The sequence below is a fragment of the Phyllobates terribilis genome, unplaced genomic scaffold, assembly GCF_046119375.1.
Source record: "Phyllobates terribilis strain yellow unplaced genomic scaffold, ASM4611937v1 Scaffold_3__8_contigs__length_932513732, whole genome shotgun sequence".
NCBI lineage: Eukaryota > Metazoa > Chordata > Amphibia > Anura > Dendrobatidae > Phyllobates > Phyllobates terribilis.
In genome coordinates, this window is record NW_027362763.1 from 195540050 (window position 1) to 195556229 (window position 16180).

A 16180-nucleotide genomic window follows, 5' to 3' on the forward strand; every position below is an offset into this window, starting at 1 on the left:
TGATACGTCAATCACCTGTGTAATACTAAGGAGATCCTGAAAACATGACCTGTGAGGGTCCGTGAGGATGGGGTTTGGGAAACACTGATCTAGACTCTCTGCTTCTCTTAATACATCCCAGAACTGTTTGCCTTTTTTGCTGCTGCATCACACTGTTTACTTGTGTGCAGTCTGTGATCTATTAGTATACCTAAGTCTTTTTCACACGTGCTGTTGCTTAGTTCCATACCTCCCATTCTGTAGATGTCATTTTAGTTTTTCTTGCCCAGATGTAGAATCTTGCATTTCTCCCTGTTAAATACCATTCTGTTAGTCTCTCCCAATTGTTCAAGATCATCTAGATCCTTCTAAATCCTTTTTCTGTCTTCTCTGGTGTTCACCTACAGCTAGGTGAACCAAATCCAAATTTTGGACATGACACGTTCTTTTTAATATATAAAGCTTGACTTTTCTACTAAATGATATGTTACAAACTATAGAAATGATTAGTGTTGAGCATTCCGATACTGAAATATCGGGTATCGGCCGATATTCACTGTATCGGAATTCCGATACTTAATTCCGATACTTTTATAATATCGAATACCGGAATCGGAAGTTCCCATAATGCCTGCGCTCTGCAGTGTCTGTGAAGGATGACAAGCTGGGTGGCAGCGCTCAGCTGAGATCCAGCCTGTCATCAGAATGCCATCCCAGCGTGGGAGAATTCTCCTGATTGTTTAAAAGCCGGCGCGCGGTAAAAAGCCACCGGCTTTTAAACAATCACGCAGCCCCATACTGCTTCCCCGCAGCCTCCCACCCCGATCCTCCGCTCCCCTCGCCACCTCCCATCCCGATCGTAAATTAGGACCGGGCGGGGAGCGCAGCACCAAGGAGCGAAGGACCCGGGCGGGGAAGCCGGCAGTGAAAAGACTTCACCGCCGGCTTTCCCGTTCTGTGCTGCGCTTTCCCGCCGGTTATTTCAAATGAACAGCTGAGGTATCAGGTGATGCCGATCAGCTGTTCATTTGAAGTAGCCGCGGTGCCCTCAGAGGGTTCATGTGAGTTCATGCTTGACTGCATGAACTCACATGAACTTTCCCACGGCCGCACAGGTCAGCCTCACCTCCCAGACCCGTCATGATTAGTGTGTGCGGGGTGTGTGTGTGTGTGTGTGTGTGTGTGTGCGGGGTGTGTGTGTGTGCGGGGTGTGTGTGCGGGGTGTGTGTGTGCGGGTGTGTGTGCGGGTGTGTGCGTGCAGGCAGACATAGGCCGATGTGACACTACTACTCCCATCGGCCTATGTCTGTCCCCCGTCCACTCCTGCCAGCAGGATCAGCTCGATGGGAGCAGTAGTTCCCATCAGCCTGATCCTGCTATTTAAATTGCCCTACTGTGTCCCCAATAAATGTTAAATACATGTCATTGGTGGCCAGTGGTTACCTAAAAGAAATTAGTTCATACATTACCTGTCCCCGCCGATCGCCACCTGAAATAAAGTAAAAAATAAAAAACTACACCTATACTCACCAAGACACCTAATTCCCCGAAGCCATCGATCTCCTGTAATAAAATATAAAATAATAAACCACAACCTTATCCTTACCCCTCCGTAGTAGTCCACGAGTGTCCCACGAAGATCTCCAGTTCAGAGCAGCCACATAGAATGTGACCGCTCTGAACCGCTGCCGCCGCTAGAATGACGGGGCCGTAAGGGTTCACCGGAGTTCAGGCAGCGCTGCTCCGGTTAGCTCCTTTACGGCACTGCTGTATCGTGAGAAATTCCCACGGTACAGCACTGCCGTAAAGGAGGTCTCCGGAGCTGCGCTGCCTGAATGCACTCCGGTGACCTCAGTCAGTGGCTCCCGCTGCCGGGAGCGGACGTGTTCCCGGCAGCCTGAGCTTACAGCAGCCATGCACAGCTGTCACCATCTCCAGATGTGACAGCTGTGCATGGGAGATCAGCGCAGGAACGTGGACAGGTAACTATTTTTTTTTTAGTAAACTAAGAATTAAATAAAATGGTGTTTTATTTCAAATAAATTATTTTTTCTGGGTGTAGTGTGTTTTTTCTTTTTAACACTTTGTAGGTTAGTAATGGGGGTGTCATATAGACGGCCATCATTACTAACCTGGGCTTCATGGCAGCTGGCGCTGACATGAACCCCACCACTATTACCCCCTGCCACCGCACCAGGGCAGCGTGGAAGAGCGAGGCTAAGTGCCAGAATTGGCGCATCCTATGGATGCGCCATTTCTGGGGCGGCTGACGGCTGGTGTTTCTAGCCTGGGAGGGGGCCAATATTCATGGCACCCTTCCTGAGCTATTAATATCAGCCCCCAGCTGTCTGCCTAGCCTTTGCTAGCTATTAAAATAGAGGGGACCCCACGTCATTTTTTTTTGGGGGGTCCCCCATTTTAATAGCTAGTAAAGGCTAGGTATTCAGCTGGGGGCTGATATTAGTAGCCTGGGAAGCTCCGTGGGTTTTACCCCCTTCCCAGGCTTCAAACATCTGCCCCAGCCGTCTGCTTAACCTCCGCTAGAGACTAAAATTATGGGGGATCCCACGCCATTTTTTTTTTAAATAAATCCTTTATTTTAACACTAAATGACATTTGAGGACTTAATAAAGATGCAGTCCCTAAATTATTATTTATTTTTTAATAAATTTTTCCCAAAACTTTTGACGTGGGCTTCGCCATATTTTTGTATGCCAGCCAGGTACAGCATCCAGCTTCTATGAACGCGCCATTTTCCGGGGCGGCCGCGGACTGCAATTTTCAGCGGGGGGGGGGAGGGCAAAAAGCTTGGGCCTCCCTGCGCTGCAGATTCCATCCCCCAGCTGCCTAGTTGTACCTGGCTGGACACAAAAATAGGGAGAAGCTCCACGTTTTTTTTTTTTTAATTATTTCATGAAATTCATGGAATAATTAAGAAAAAAAGGGCTTCCCTATATTGTTGTGTCCGGCTAGGTACAAATAGGCAGCTGGTGGTTGGGGGCAGCCCGTTCCTGCCTGCTGTACCTGGCTGGACACAAATATAGTGTGAAGCCCCACGTCAATTTTTTTTTAATTATTTCAGGAAATTCATGAAATAATTAAAAAAAAATTATGTGGGGCTTCGCCCTATAATTGTGTCCAGCCAGGTACAGCAGGCAGGAACGGGCTGCCCCCAACCACCAGCTGCCTATTTGTACCTAGCCGGACACAACAATATAGGGAAGCCCTTTTTTTCTTAATTATTCCATGAATTTCATGAAATAATTAAAAAAAAAAATGTGTGGCGCTTCGCCCTATTTTTGTGTCCAGCCAGGTACAACTAGGCAGCTGGGGGCTGGAATCTGCAGCGCAGGGAGACCCAAGCTTTCTGGGTCCCACCCGCTGCAAATTGCAGTCCGCAGCCGCCCCGGAAAATGGCGCGTTCATAGAAGCGCCATCTTCTGGCGCTGTACCCAACTCATCCAGGGCCCTGGTGCGGTGGCTCACTGGGTAATAAAGGGGTTAAGGCCAGCTTGGCATTATCAGCTGGCCCTAAGCCCGAAATTCATGGGGTCACGCCAATATTAGACATGACCGCCATGAATTTCTAGTAAAGTATTTAAAAAAAACACAAACACCCAGAAAAAAGTCCTTTAATTGAAATAAAGACACAATTCTTTATTGTTCTAAATTAAACCATACTTACCGCCACACCCATTCCAGCTGAAGCCAACGATCTCCTGCAATAAAAGTAAAATAATAAAGCAACCTCATCCTTACCTTTCCATGGTTCCCAGGACAGCTTCAGCTCTGCTACATCGAGATGACAGGCTGGACCGCAGCAGAACGCTGCCATCCAGCCTGTCATCCCGCGGACACTGAGAAGCGCAGGCATGCTTGCGCTCCTCAGTGTCTTTCTGTGACGTCATCCAGATGAGCCGAGGTCATGTCCAATGAACTCAGCTCACCTCATGCACGTCACTGACAGCGTGGGAAAATTCTCCTGCACTCAGCGCTTCAGCGTGAGAATTCTCCCACGCTGTCAGTGACGTGCATGAGGTGCGCCGAGTTCATGGGACATGACCTCACCTCATGCACGTCACTGACAGCGTGGGAAAATTCTCACGCTGAAGCGCTGAGTGCAGGAGAATTCTCCCACGCTGTCAGTGACGTACATGAGGTGAGCCGAGTTCATTGTCGGCTCATCTGGATGCCGTCACAGCCAGACACTGAGGAGTGGAAGTATGCCTGCGCTTCTCAGTGTCTGCGGGATGACAGGCTGGATGGCAGCGTTCTGCTGCGGTCCAGCCTGTCATCTCGATGTAGCAGAGCTGGAGCCGTCGTGGGAGCCATGGAAAGGTAAGGATGAGGTTGCTTTATTATTTTTCTTTTATTGCAGGAGATCGTTGGCTTCAGCTGGAATGGGCGTGATGGTAAGTATGGTTTAATTTAGAACAATAAAGAATTGTGTGTTTATTTCAATTAAAGGACTTTTTTCTGGGTGTTTGTGTTTTTTTTAAATACTTTACTAGAAATTCATGGTGGTCATGTCTAATATTGGCGTGACCCCATGAATTTCGGGCTTAGGGCCAGCTGATAATGCCAAGCTGGCCTTAACCCCTTTATTACCCAGTGAGCCACCGCATCAGGGCCCTGGATGAGTTGGGTACAGCGCCAGAAGATGGCGCTTCTATGAACGCGCCATTTTCCGGGGCGGCTGCGGACTGCAATTTGCAGCGGGTGGGGCCCAGAAAGCTTGGGCCTCCCTGCGCTGCAGATTCCAGCCCCCAGCTGCCTAGTTGTACCTGGCTGGACACAAAAATAGGGCGAAGCTCCACGTTTTTTTTTTTTTTAAATTCATGAAATTCATGGAATAATTCAGAAAAAAAGGGCTTCCCTATATTGTTGTGTCCGGCTAGGTACAAATAGGCTGCTGGTGGTTGGGGGCAGCCCGTTCCTGCCTGCTGTACCTGACTGGACACAAATATAGGGCGAAGCCCCACATCAATTTTTTTAAATTATTTCATGAATTTCCTGAAATGATTTAAAAAAAATTGACGTGGGGCTTCGCACTATATTTGTGTCCAGCCAGGTACAGCAGGCAGGAACGGGCTGCCCCCAACCACCAGCTGCCTATTTGTACCTGGTTGGACACAACAATATAGGGAAGCCCTTTTTTTCTTAATTATTTCATGAATTTCATGAAATAATTAAAAAAAAAAAATACGTGAAGCTTCTCCCTATTTTTGTGTCCAGCCAGGTACAACTAGGCAGCTGGGGGATGGAATCTGCAGCGCAGGGAGGCCCAAGCTTTCTGCCCCCCCCCCCTCCCCCCGCTGAAAATTGCAGTGCGCAGCCACCCCGGAAAATGGCGCGTTCATAGAAGCTGGATGCTGTACCTGGCTGGCATACAAAAATATGGCGAAGCCCACGTCAAAAGTTTTGGGAAAAATTAATTAAAAAATAAATAATAATTTAGGGACTGCATCTTTATTAACTCCTCAAATGTCATTTAGTGTTAAAATAAAGGACTTATTTTAAAAAAAATTGACGTGGGGCTTCGCCCTATATTTGTGTCCAGCCAGGTACAGCAGGCAGGAACAGGCTGCCCCCAACCACCAGCTGCCTATTTGTACCTGGTTGGACACAATATAGGGAAGCCCTTTTTTTCTTAATTATTCCATGAATTTCATGAAATAATTTTAAAAAAAAATGCGTGGGGCTTCGCCCTATTTTTGTGCCCAGCCAGATACAACTAGGCAGCTGGGGGCTGGAATCCGCAGCGCAGGGAGACCCAAGCTTTCTGGGCCACCCCCGCTGCAAATTGCAGTCCGCAGCCGCCCCAGAAAATGGCGCGTTCATAGAAGCGCCATCTTCTGGCGCTGTACCCAACTCATCCAGGGCCCTGGTGCGGTGGCTCACTGGGTAATAAAGGGGTTAAGGCCAGCTTGGCATTATCAGCTGGCCCTAAGCCCAAAATTCATGGGGTCACGCCAATATTAGACATGACCACCATGAATTTCTAGTAAAGTATTTAAAAAAACACAACACCCAGAAAAAAGTCCTTTAATTGAAATAAACACACAATTCTTTATTGTTCTAAATTAAACCATACTTACCATCACGCCCATTCCAGCTGAAGCCAACGATCTCCTGCAATAAAAGTAAAATAATAAAGCAACCTCATCCTTACCTTTCCATGGTTCCCATGACAGCTTCAGCTCTGCTACATCGAGATGACAGGCTGGACCGCAGCAGAACGCTGCCATCCATCCTGTCATCCCGCAGACACTGAGAAGCGCAGGCATACTTCCACTCCTCAGTGTCTGGCTGTGACGGCATCCAGATGAGCCGAGGTCATGTCCAATGAACTCCGCTCACTTCATGTACGTCACTGACAGCGTGGGAAAATTCTCCTGCACTCAGCACTTCAGCGTGAGAATTTTCCCACGCTGTCAGTGACGTGCATGAGGTGAGCTGAGTTCATTGGACATGACCTCACCTCATGTATGTCACTGACAGCGTGGGAGAATTCTCACGCTGAAGCGCTGAGTGCAGGAGAATTTTCCCACGCTGTCAGTGACGTGCATGAGGTGAGCTGAGTTCATTGGACATGAACTCGGCTCATCTGGATGACGTCACAGAGAGACACTGAGGAGCGCAAGCATGCCTGCTCTTCTCAGTGTCTGCGGGATGACAGGCTGGATGGCGGCGTTCTGCTGCGGTCCAGCCTGTCATCTCGATGTAGCAGAGCTGGAGCTGTCCTGGGAACCATCGAAAGGTAAGGATGAGGTTGCTTTATTATTTTACTTTTATTGCAGGAGATCGTTGGCTTCAGCTGGAATGGGCGTGATGGTAAGTATGGTTTAATTTAGAACAATAAAGAATTGTGTCTTTATTTCAATTAAAGGACTTTACTCTGGGTGTTTGTGTTTTCTTTTAACTTTGACTATGGGGTTAGTAATGGGGGTGTCTTATAGACGCCTCTCCATTACTAACCTGGGCTTGATGTCAGCTGGCATTATAAGCTGACATCAACCCCAGCCCTATTACCCCCTGCCACCGCACCAGGGCAGCGTGGAAGAGCGAGGCTAAGTGCCAGAATTGGCGCATCCTATGGATGCGCCATTTCTGGGGCGGCTGACGGCTGGTGTTTCTAGCCTGGGAGGGGGCCAATATTCATGGCACCCTTCCTGGGCTATTAATATCAGCCCCCAGCTGTCTGCCTAGCCTGTGCTAGCTATTAAATTAGGGGGGACCCCACGTCATTTTTTTGGGGGGGTCCCCCATTTTAATAGCTAGTAAAGGCTAGGTATTCAGCTGGGGGCTGATATTAGTAGCCTGGGAAGCTCCGTGGGTATTACCCCCTTCCCAGGCTTCAAACATTTGCCCCAGCTGTCTGCTTAACCTCCGCTAGAGCCTAAAATTAAGGGGAACCCCACGCCAATTTTTTTTTAAATAAATCCTTTATTTTAACACTAAATGACAAGTACAGTAATCAACACTGTCACTGTACTTCATATATATGTGACTGACATGTTTCTATCTATCTAATCTATGTGTGATTCTCTATTCCTTCTATTCTAAATTGTCGGGTACAGATGCTGAATTGCCGGCCGGCTTTCTTAAAGAGACGGTGCATGAAAACACTATTATTTTTTTAAATAAATCCTTTACACTAAATGACAAGTTCTGTAAGCAACACTGTCACTGTACTTCTTATATATGTGACTGACATGTTTCTATCTATCTAATCTATGTGTGAAGCTCTATTCTGTCTGTTATAAATTGTCGGGTACAGATGCTGAATTGCCGGCCGGCTTTTTTAAAGAGACGGTGCACGAAAACACTAATATTTTTTTTAATAAATCCTTTACACTAAATGACAAGTACAGTAAGCAACACTGTCACTGTACTTCATATATATGTGACTGACATGTTTCTATCTATCTAATCTATGTGTGAAGCTCTATTCTTTCTGTTGTAAATTGTCGGGTACCGGTGAATGCCGCTGATGAATTGCCGGCTTTTCATGTCATTCTACATTATTCTTAGTTGTTTTACTTCATGTAGAATTAACCTACAAGGAAAGAAAGGGTTTATTTTCATTCCGATATTTGTGTCCCATTGACTTGCATTGGTTTCCGGTATCGGAATCGGCGATATCCGATACTTTTTGGGTATCGGCCCGATCCAATCCGATACGATATTTCCTGATATCGGAAGGTATCGCTCAACACTAGAAATGATCCCTGAAATTATGAATATTATAGGATAGGTGATAAATGTATGATCACTGGGGGTCTTACTGCTAAGAGCCCCACCAATCTTGAAAACGGGTCGTAGTGTGAGTGGCACAGTTCTGCACCTGCTTGATCATTGCTCCATTCACTTCTATGGCACTGGAGGAGATGACTGTAGATGACTGTTCCATCATTCCTGTACAAGTGACTAGAATGGTGGTCGAGCAGACACATAGGGGAATTTAAGACCTCTGTTCTCGTGATTGATGGGAATCTGAGCAGCAAGCGCCCCCAGCCATCATCCATTTATCACATATCCAGTTGATAGATGTATTTAGGGGGATAAGCTATTGAAGTTGCTGCATTACGTCAGGCTGTAAGGACCCTTACCTACCAGTTGCCATTGGGGTGAACCTCTTTTAGACTACATCTACTATCCGACAAGGGAACTTACATTTCTGGGGTAATTTCTGTTCTTTCTTTTCTTTTTTTTTTATTCCCGGTAGAAAGTTAAATTTTGTTTTTTAGCTGCTGTCATCCCAGTGACTAGTAGTGTACTTAGAGATCCCCTTTACATGTCTCTGCACAGATCTACGTCAGGATATGCTCGCTCTCCAGCTCCTCCGCCTGATGGACATGCTGTGGAAAGAGTCGGGGCTGGATCTCCGGTAAGCTTCCTCCACATAGACCTGATATTTGTTCTAGACCAGGAGGGTGGGCATGATGTTTTTTCCTGGTCATGTTTAGCTTTGGGCGCAGTCTGTCCTGTATAGGTATCATATACATTAGTAGTTGTCCCTGTTCCCTGACCATGGGATCCCACGCATGGGAAGTGTCCGTACAGATGCAATGTCTGTGTGGTTTCCTAATCTCTAATAACCTGACAGGTGAGATGCGTCTTCCCTCTCTTCTCCCCAACATGTAGGACTTGTCCTCCCGCTGACTCCTGTCAGAGCTGCTCTTGACAAGGATGTTTTTATACTCCCCTCCTGCTGCTTCTCTTGGGAGCTCGGCTGTCAGCGCTCGGCCTCTGGACGGGAAGTTACTGGCCTAACGCCCACAACCTCCATAGTATGGGTCTGACAAACGACTGTGGAATGAGGCCAAGTGACCCAGTGACCCTGGCAGCACTTAGCACCGAGCTGTCTACTCCGCAGAGCACCGTGTGATGCCAGCTGTACTGACACCTATGTACCCAGAACATTTTTCCCAGCGTATAAATAGCCATATGGCCACCTGTATACAGCCAAGCCTAGGGAGCGAGATAAAATGCTTCGCTTTAGCCTTATCAGCTAGAATCAGTCGTATTCACTTATTACTGTTTAACTTTTAGACTAAATTCAAGGAATAGATTCTCCGGTGCAGCAGGAGTCGGCAACCTGCAGCATTCTAGATCTTGTGCAGCTACAGCCCCCAGCATGCTCTGACAGTTGGAGTGCACAGGTTACTGACCTTAGCGGTAGGGGGATGTTGGTGTTCACATATAATGTGTTCTCATCACTTTAATGGCCTTTATGTAATGTATACATTGAGCATAAGTCTTTATAATATTCTATGGTACAGTGGATATAAAAAGTCTGCACATCCCTGTCAAAATGCCAAGTTTTTGCCAGGTAAAAAAAAAAATATCATACCAAGAATAAGCATTTCAGAATTTGTTTCCATATTTAATGTCATCCATAATCTGTACAGATCCATTGAGAAGCAAACTGAAATCATTGAAATAATTTTATTTTCCTTCTCAAAATTAACAAAAACTAATATAATGTGGTTGCATAACTATGAACCCCCACTTATAATAATTGGGGATGTGGTTGTGTTCAAAATTAGCTAATCACATTTAAACTCATGTTAAATAGTGGTCAGTACCCCGCTGCCATCATTTACAGTGATTCTGATTAACCCCATATAAAGTTTAGCTGTTCTAGTAGGAATTTCCTAAAATTTTCGTAGTTGAATTTTACAGCATAAGACAAGGTCCATAAACAGCTCACAACACAGCCAAGGGATCTTCTTGTTGACAGTTATAAGTCAGGGGAAGAGTACAACATTTTTTCCAAGGCATTAAATATACCGTGGAACACTGTGAAGACAGTTTTCAAGAAGTGGTTGAAATTTGGCTCAACAGTAATATTACCTAGAACTGGACATCCCTCAAAAATTGATGAAAATACAAGAAGAAAATTGGTCCAAGAGACCTACAGCAACATTAATGTAACTGCAGGAATTTCTGGCAAGAGCTAGTTGTGTACTGTATGTGACAACAATCTCCCATGTTCTTGTCAGGGTAGGATGGCAAGAGGAAGCTTTTTCTTACAAAGAAACACATCCACATTGGCTATGTTTTGTCAAAACCTACATCAATTCTGCCAAAAGCATGTGGGACAACGTCTTATGCTCAGATGAGACCAAGGTTGAATTTTTGGGCTATAATTCCAAAAAGTATGTTTGGCATAAAGCCAACACTGCACATCACCAAAAGAACACAGTACCCACAGTGAAGCATGGTGGAGGCAGTATTATGCCTTGGGGCTGTATTTTGGCAGTGCGAACTGGGGCTTGAGTGAAGATAGACAGACATAATTTGAATAACTTCAAATATCAGTCATTTTTGCAACAAAACCTTTAGGTTTTTTAGCTGAAGGTAAAGAGGACTTTCACCTTTCAGACAGATGACAGCCCTAAGCATACCTCCATATCAACAAAAGAATGGATTTGTCAGAAGAAAGTCAAACGTTTGGAATGGACCAGCCAGAGTCCAGACATGAATCCAGTTGAGAATCTGTGACCGGAAGAGGGCGCTGTACACAGGAGATGCCCTCGCAGTCTGACATATTTGGAGCTAATGCAAGGAAGAGTGGGCAAAGACTGCCTTTCTAGATGTGCAATGCTTATAGAATGAATGCTATCATAAATTCAACAAAAGTATTAGTTTAAGGGTGTGCATATTTTTGCTACATTATTTTAGTTCTTTATTTTTCTTTTTCCACCTGAAAATATTTCAGTTTATTATTCACCTGAATTGTACGAGATACTGGGTGACATTAAAAGTGGAAAAAGTTCTCAAATTATTATTCTTGGTATGTTTTTTTTTTTTTGTTTGTTTTTTTACATGACAAACATTTTAACGGGTGTGTAAACTTTTTATACCCATTGTATACTGCATGTAGAAGCATCTGTCACCCCTAAGGTCCCAATGTATAAAAAAAGAAAAAAAACAACTGTCACCATTCCACACTTTTTGCTTCTCTTTTAAGATACACTGACATGTAGTAGGCAAACGAAGGCCCAAATATACTCTTATGGTCTCTGTCTGGATAATCTAGCACCATAAAAGCACACAGCCTGTACATTGTGTGGTTTTTCCGCGTACATTATAAATGTGATGTGAACCCAGCGCTACATGTATAATAACATTGCATTGATGCGTGCCCTCTAAACCTGCTAATTATATCCAAATTCATTGCGTATGCTGATGTTATAATATAATAATAAGTATGACAGCGCCATCTGCTGGTGGTATATAGAATGGCTGACGTTCTGGAAGCCACCGCACATCTGTGTCTGATCTGCATGTTCAATCCGAGAATCCCGGCTGTATTATGGGGCTAACACTCTTATGTTTCAGGATAATACCTTACGGATGTCTGGCCACAGGAGATCGCTGTGGGATGATAGAAGTGGTATCGGCCGCCGAGACCATCGCCGATATCCAGCTTGACTGCAGCAACTTGGCGGCAGCGGCTGCCTTCAACAAGGACGCTCTGCTAAACTGGATCAAGGAGTACAATGCAGGGTAAACGCTCACTTTTTGCTTTCTTCATCTAATTATTTTGTGTGTTTTCTACCACATCATGTCTTAGTATGTACAAGGATACCTCATTACACTGTTCCTTCCCGTCTGTATAGAGATCACCTGGAGCAAGCTATTGAGGAGTTCACCCTATCCTGCGCTGGCTACTGTGTAGCTACTTATGTCCTCGGCATCGGGGACCGGCACAATGACAACATTATGGTCAGAAAAACAGGACAGGTGAGAAACTAGTTGTAATGATTGCGGTGACGTGACGAATGAAGGGTGCGTGCCGGCGAGTATTTCTGGGCCATGCAGGGCTCGTGTAGAGCATGGTGAAACACTTGTCTGTTATGGTGATCCACAGTGCAAGGGATCATGCACAAAGCGATGTCAGAGTACATCAACACTTGTAGTCATAGGAAAGGTCAATGATGTCATAGTATGAAAGTAGTGTGCACAGTGATGTCTCAGAACTGGGGTAACGTCTCAGAACTGGGGTAACGTCTCAGAACTGGGGTAACGTCTCAGAACTGGGGTAACGTCTCAGAACTGGGGTAGCGTCTCAGAACTGGGGTAGCGTCTCAGAACTGGGGTAGCGTCTCAGAACTGGGGTAATGTCTCAGAACTGGGGTAACGTCTCAGAACTGGGGTAATGTCACAGAAATGGGATAGTATAACATGATGTCACAGCACAAGAGAAATGACCACAGTGAAACAACAGTATAGGAGCAATAGCCACGGTGATGTCACAGACTGGGATGATGCACACAGTAACAATGTATCACAATACGGCATAATGCACAATGGGATTTCACAGAACTGGGACAGTAAAGCTAGTGATGTAATTGCAGTGTTTTAAAACACAGTGAAGTCACAGGCAAGAAAATAAGCGCTAGTATAAAGTAGCAGGGTGACCATCCCATTGCTATTATAACATTTGCACCCCCTAACATTAGAGCTCTGGTTCCCTCCTAGTTATTCAATAAAAGTCCCTCTTTACACTTGTGTATCTTGCTTTTTAAAATATAATGATAATTTTCGTAAAAAAAGAAAGGAAAAAATAATTGATAAGACACTATTGCTGCAAAAGAAGCCTTCTCTCCTTACTCTGTTCTAACATTTTAAGGCACAATGTTCTCTTAAAGAAAGAGAAGAGCCTGTGTTGGAGGCCTTTCTTGAAAAATATATTACCAGTTAATAACCCCGACACTTCGTCATGTATGCCTCCTGCTGCAATAGTGACAGCGGGCCGACTAATCAGACCAGGCACCAGGGAAGCCGGCAGGATGGAGCAGTTTCGTAGGGCCCTGGCCCAGCGGCCACAGACTGCCAACATGGGAATATTTTGCTCAACTCCAATTATGGGCACTAGATTTTGGAGATGGGACGTTGATCCAGAGAACTAGTCTGATTGCCAGGAAGGAATTTTTCCCCTGTTAAGGGGAAATTTTCATTTGTCTCATGGGCTTTTGCCTTCCTCTGGGTCAATATGTTCCGTAATAGGTTGAACACGATGGACTTGTGTCTTCTTTCAACCTGAAAACTATGTAATTATGAAAGTTCTCCTAATATGGATTTTTACTTTACCCTTGGGGTATGGGGGGTCTTTATATCTGTCCACCTTCATGAAGTGTGTGTATCTTCAATGAGAGCGATACATGTCTGTAAATCCTTGTGTCTTGTGATCTTTCAGCTGTTCCACATTGATTTTGGTCACATTCTGGGAAACTTCAAGTCCAAGTTTAAAATTAAGAGGGAGCGCGGACCCTTTATTCTTACTTATGACTTCATTCATGTTATCCAACAAGGGAAACCAGGGAACACAGAGAAATTTGGCAGGTAATTTGCCCCCATGTTTGTATATTGTACTTCAGTAGCACTAGCGCTTGGTCCATTGGTAAATATGACAAATCGTGAATTTTCATTTTGATGCCCCTTCTGGTCCACGGACATCTTGGCAGGACCATGCCATAGTGTGAATGCCATAGAAAAGTCAGCATTGCGTTAGAATGGGTCAAACCTTGGTTGTTGCTTCTGCTCTGCAGATCCTGGCAAGGCTGCCTCAGTTTTTGGTTGCTTCCATGCAGGTTTCGGCAGTGCTGCGAGGATGCGTACTTGATCCTTCGTAGGAATGGAAACCTCATCATCACACTCTTTGCACTCATGCTGACAGCCGGCCTCCCAGAACTTAGCTCCGTAAAAGATATTCAATATGTCAAGGTAACGTGACCAGAGGTTTAATCCATAGATCAGAGTCATGAGCTTTCTTCTGTAATGGTTGACACTAGTGGCGTATATGGAGCAGATACTTAAAGGATATGGGCGCAATGGGGACAATTTTATTTTACATAAGTGCATGTATTTTGTGTTTTGAAAATCATTTTTGCAATTTAATCAAAAATGTTAGCCCTTAGGTTTTTTACAGGCTCTTTGTTTCCCTACACATTGCTGGCTGCGGAATTAGTTAACTGAGAATCGGTCCATGAGCTCGTTCTGATGGGAAATTCATGACCATTTTTATCTATTTTTTTTCTGAGCTATCACCTGATTTATGACCACATCAAAGATGAACTCAACTTCTATGTGTTCTCTGGTCGTAAATCAGTTCAGAGGAGTTCAGAAAAGAGACTAGATGTACAAACTCCCCATGACATTGGCTCATTGATGGATTCCAAATTAACTTATTCTACAGTTGTCAGCAGAAGTTTTGAGATTCAAACAAATTTTGGTTTTCACAAAGTTTGCTGCTTCATTGTTTTTTTTTATCTTTTTAGTCGGATGTTTCTATGGTTACTGAAGTACAATTAGGAGTATTTTATAAGTTTTTAGACTTTGTTCAATGCACCAAGTTTATATAACGACCCAATATTTACAGGGTTGACCCTTATTTATCAAGAATTCTGCTCTTCGTCTTGGCAGCTGGATATCAGCTTCTGGGCCAAATCCTGACTGATGATAACCAATTCTTGTCTACTCAGTGCTTGGGGTTTATCACAATTTCTGTGGGTTTTTATTTGTCCTCCTGATTCTTGAGGATTGACCACAGCTTCTCAATGGGATTGAGATCTGGGGAGTTTCCTGGCAAAGGAACCAAAGTTTAATTGTTCACGAAGCCACTTGGTTATCACTTTTGCCTTGTGACATGGTCTCCATCATGCTGGGACAATTATTGTTCATCATCAAATTGCTCCTGGATCGTTGGGAGAAGTTGCTCTCGGAGAAGGTTTAGATCCCATTCTTTACTCATGGCGGTGTTCTTGTGTGTGATCCCAGTCCACGGATGAAAAGCGACTCCACATATGAGTGGGTCTCCTCATTCCTTAGTATTGGCAAGACACAGGACTCATGATAGCAATCACCTTTACGTCTGTGGACACTCATTTCTCCAGATGTCCCAAACTGTCTGAAGGCGGCTTCATCAGAGAAAGTAACTTTACCCCAGTCCTCTACTGTCCAGTTCCTGTACTTCCTGCAAAAAACGGGTGGACAACTAAAAACGCAGAAATTGTGATAAACCCCAAGCATTGAGTAGATGATAATGTGCTGTCATCAGTCAGGATTTGGCCCAGAATCCGATATCCAGCTGCCAGGGCGAAGGGCAGAAGTCTTGAAAAATAAGGGACAACAGTGTAAATATTGAGTCTTTAGGGTATGTGCACACGATGCAGAAATGAAGCAGAAAATTTCTGCATCATTTCTGCATCTCCCTGGCTGAAAAAACGCATGCAGATTGTGCATGCGTTTTTCCTGCAGAATACATGCGGATCCACATGCGTTTCCGCATGTGGATTGACAAGCGCTTTCCAGGCGATTTTAGCATCACCTGGAAAGTGCTTGACAACTAGGTCACACTATATAAATCCATGCAACCAGCATGGATTTATATAGTGTGACCCGAGAGAGTGTATATACTTACCTCCGATAGCCCGCGCTGTCCTGCTTTTACACTCCGTTCTCCCGGCTGCCGGCAACTTTGAATTGAAAGACCTGCCGACGTCAGCGTCACGTGACCCGTCACATGACTCTGACGTCAGCGCAGGTCCTTCAACTCACTGCAAGTGCCGGGAATCAAGCAGGAGCGCTGCGCGGGCCGACAGATGGTAAGTATATATATATTTTTTATTTTATTCTTGTTTTACAGCTTTTTTAATGGTACCTGGGTGTGGATGAGACTCTCCTCTTC

The 16180-nt window shown here is 44.9% G+C and overlaps 1 protein-coding gene across 4 annotated transcripts in view; it reads left to right on the plus strand.

Annotated features, from left to right (window-relative positions):
• PIK3CB (phosphatidylinositol-4,5-bisphosphate 3-kinase catalytic subunit beta) overlaps positions 1-16180 on the plus strand; it is a 178935-nt gene that overhangs the window by 159186 nt on the left and 3569 nt on the right. For all 4 annotated transcript variants that reach the window (XM_073674434.1, XM_073674436.1, XM_073674433.1 and 1 more), the window contains 5 exons: positions 8791-8869; positions 11830-11997; positions 12111-12234; positions 13691-13836; positions 14085-14217. In XM_073674434.1, coding sequence (XP_073530535.1) covers positions 8791-8869; positions 11830-11997; positions 12111-12234; positions 13691-13836; positions 14085-14217 — 650 coding nt within the window. The remainder of the gene's footprint in view (positions 1-8790; positions 8870-11829; positions 11998-12110; positions 12235-13690; positions 13837-14084; positions 14218-16180) is intronic.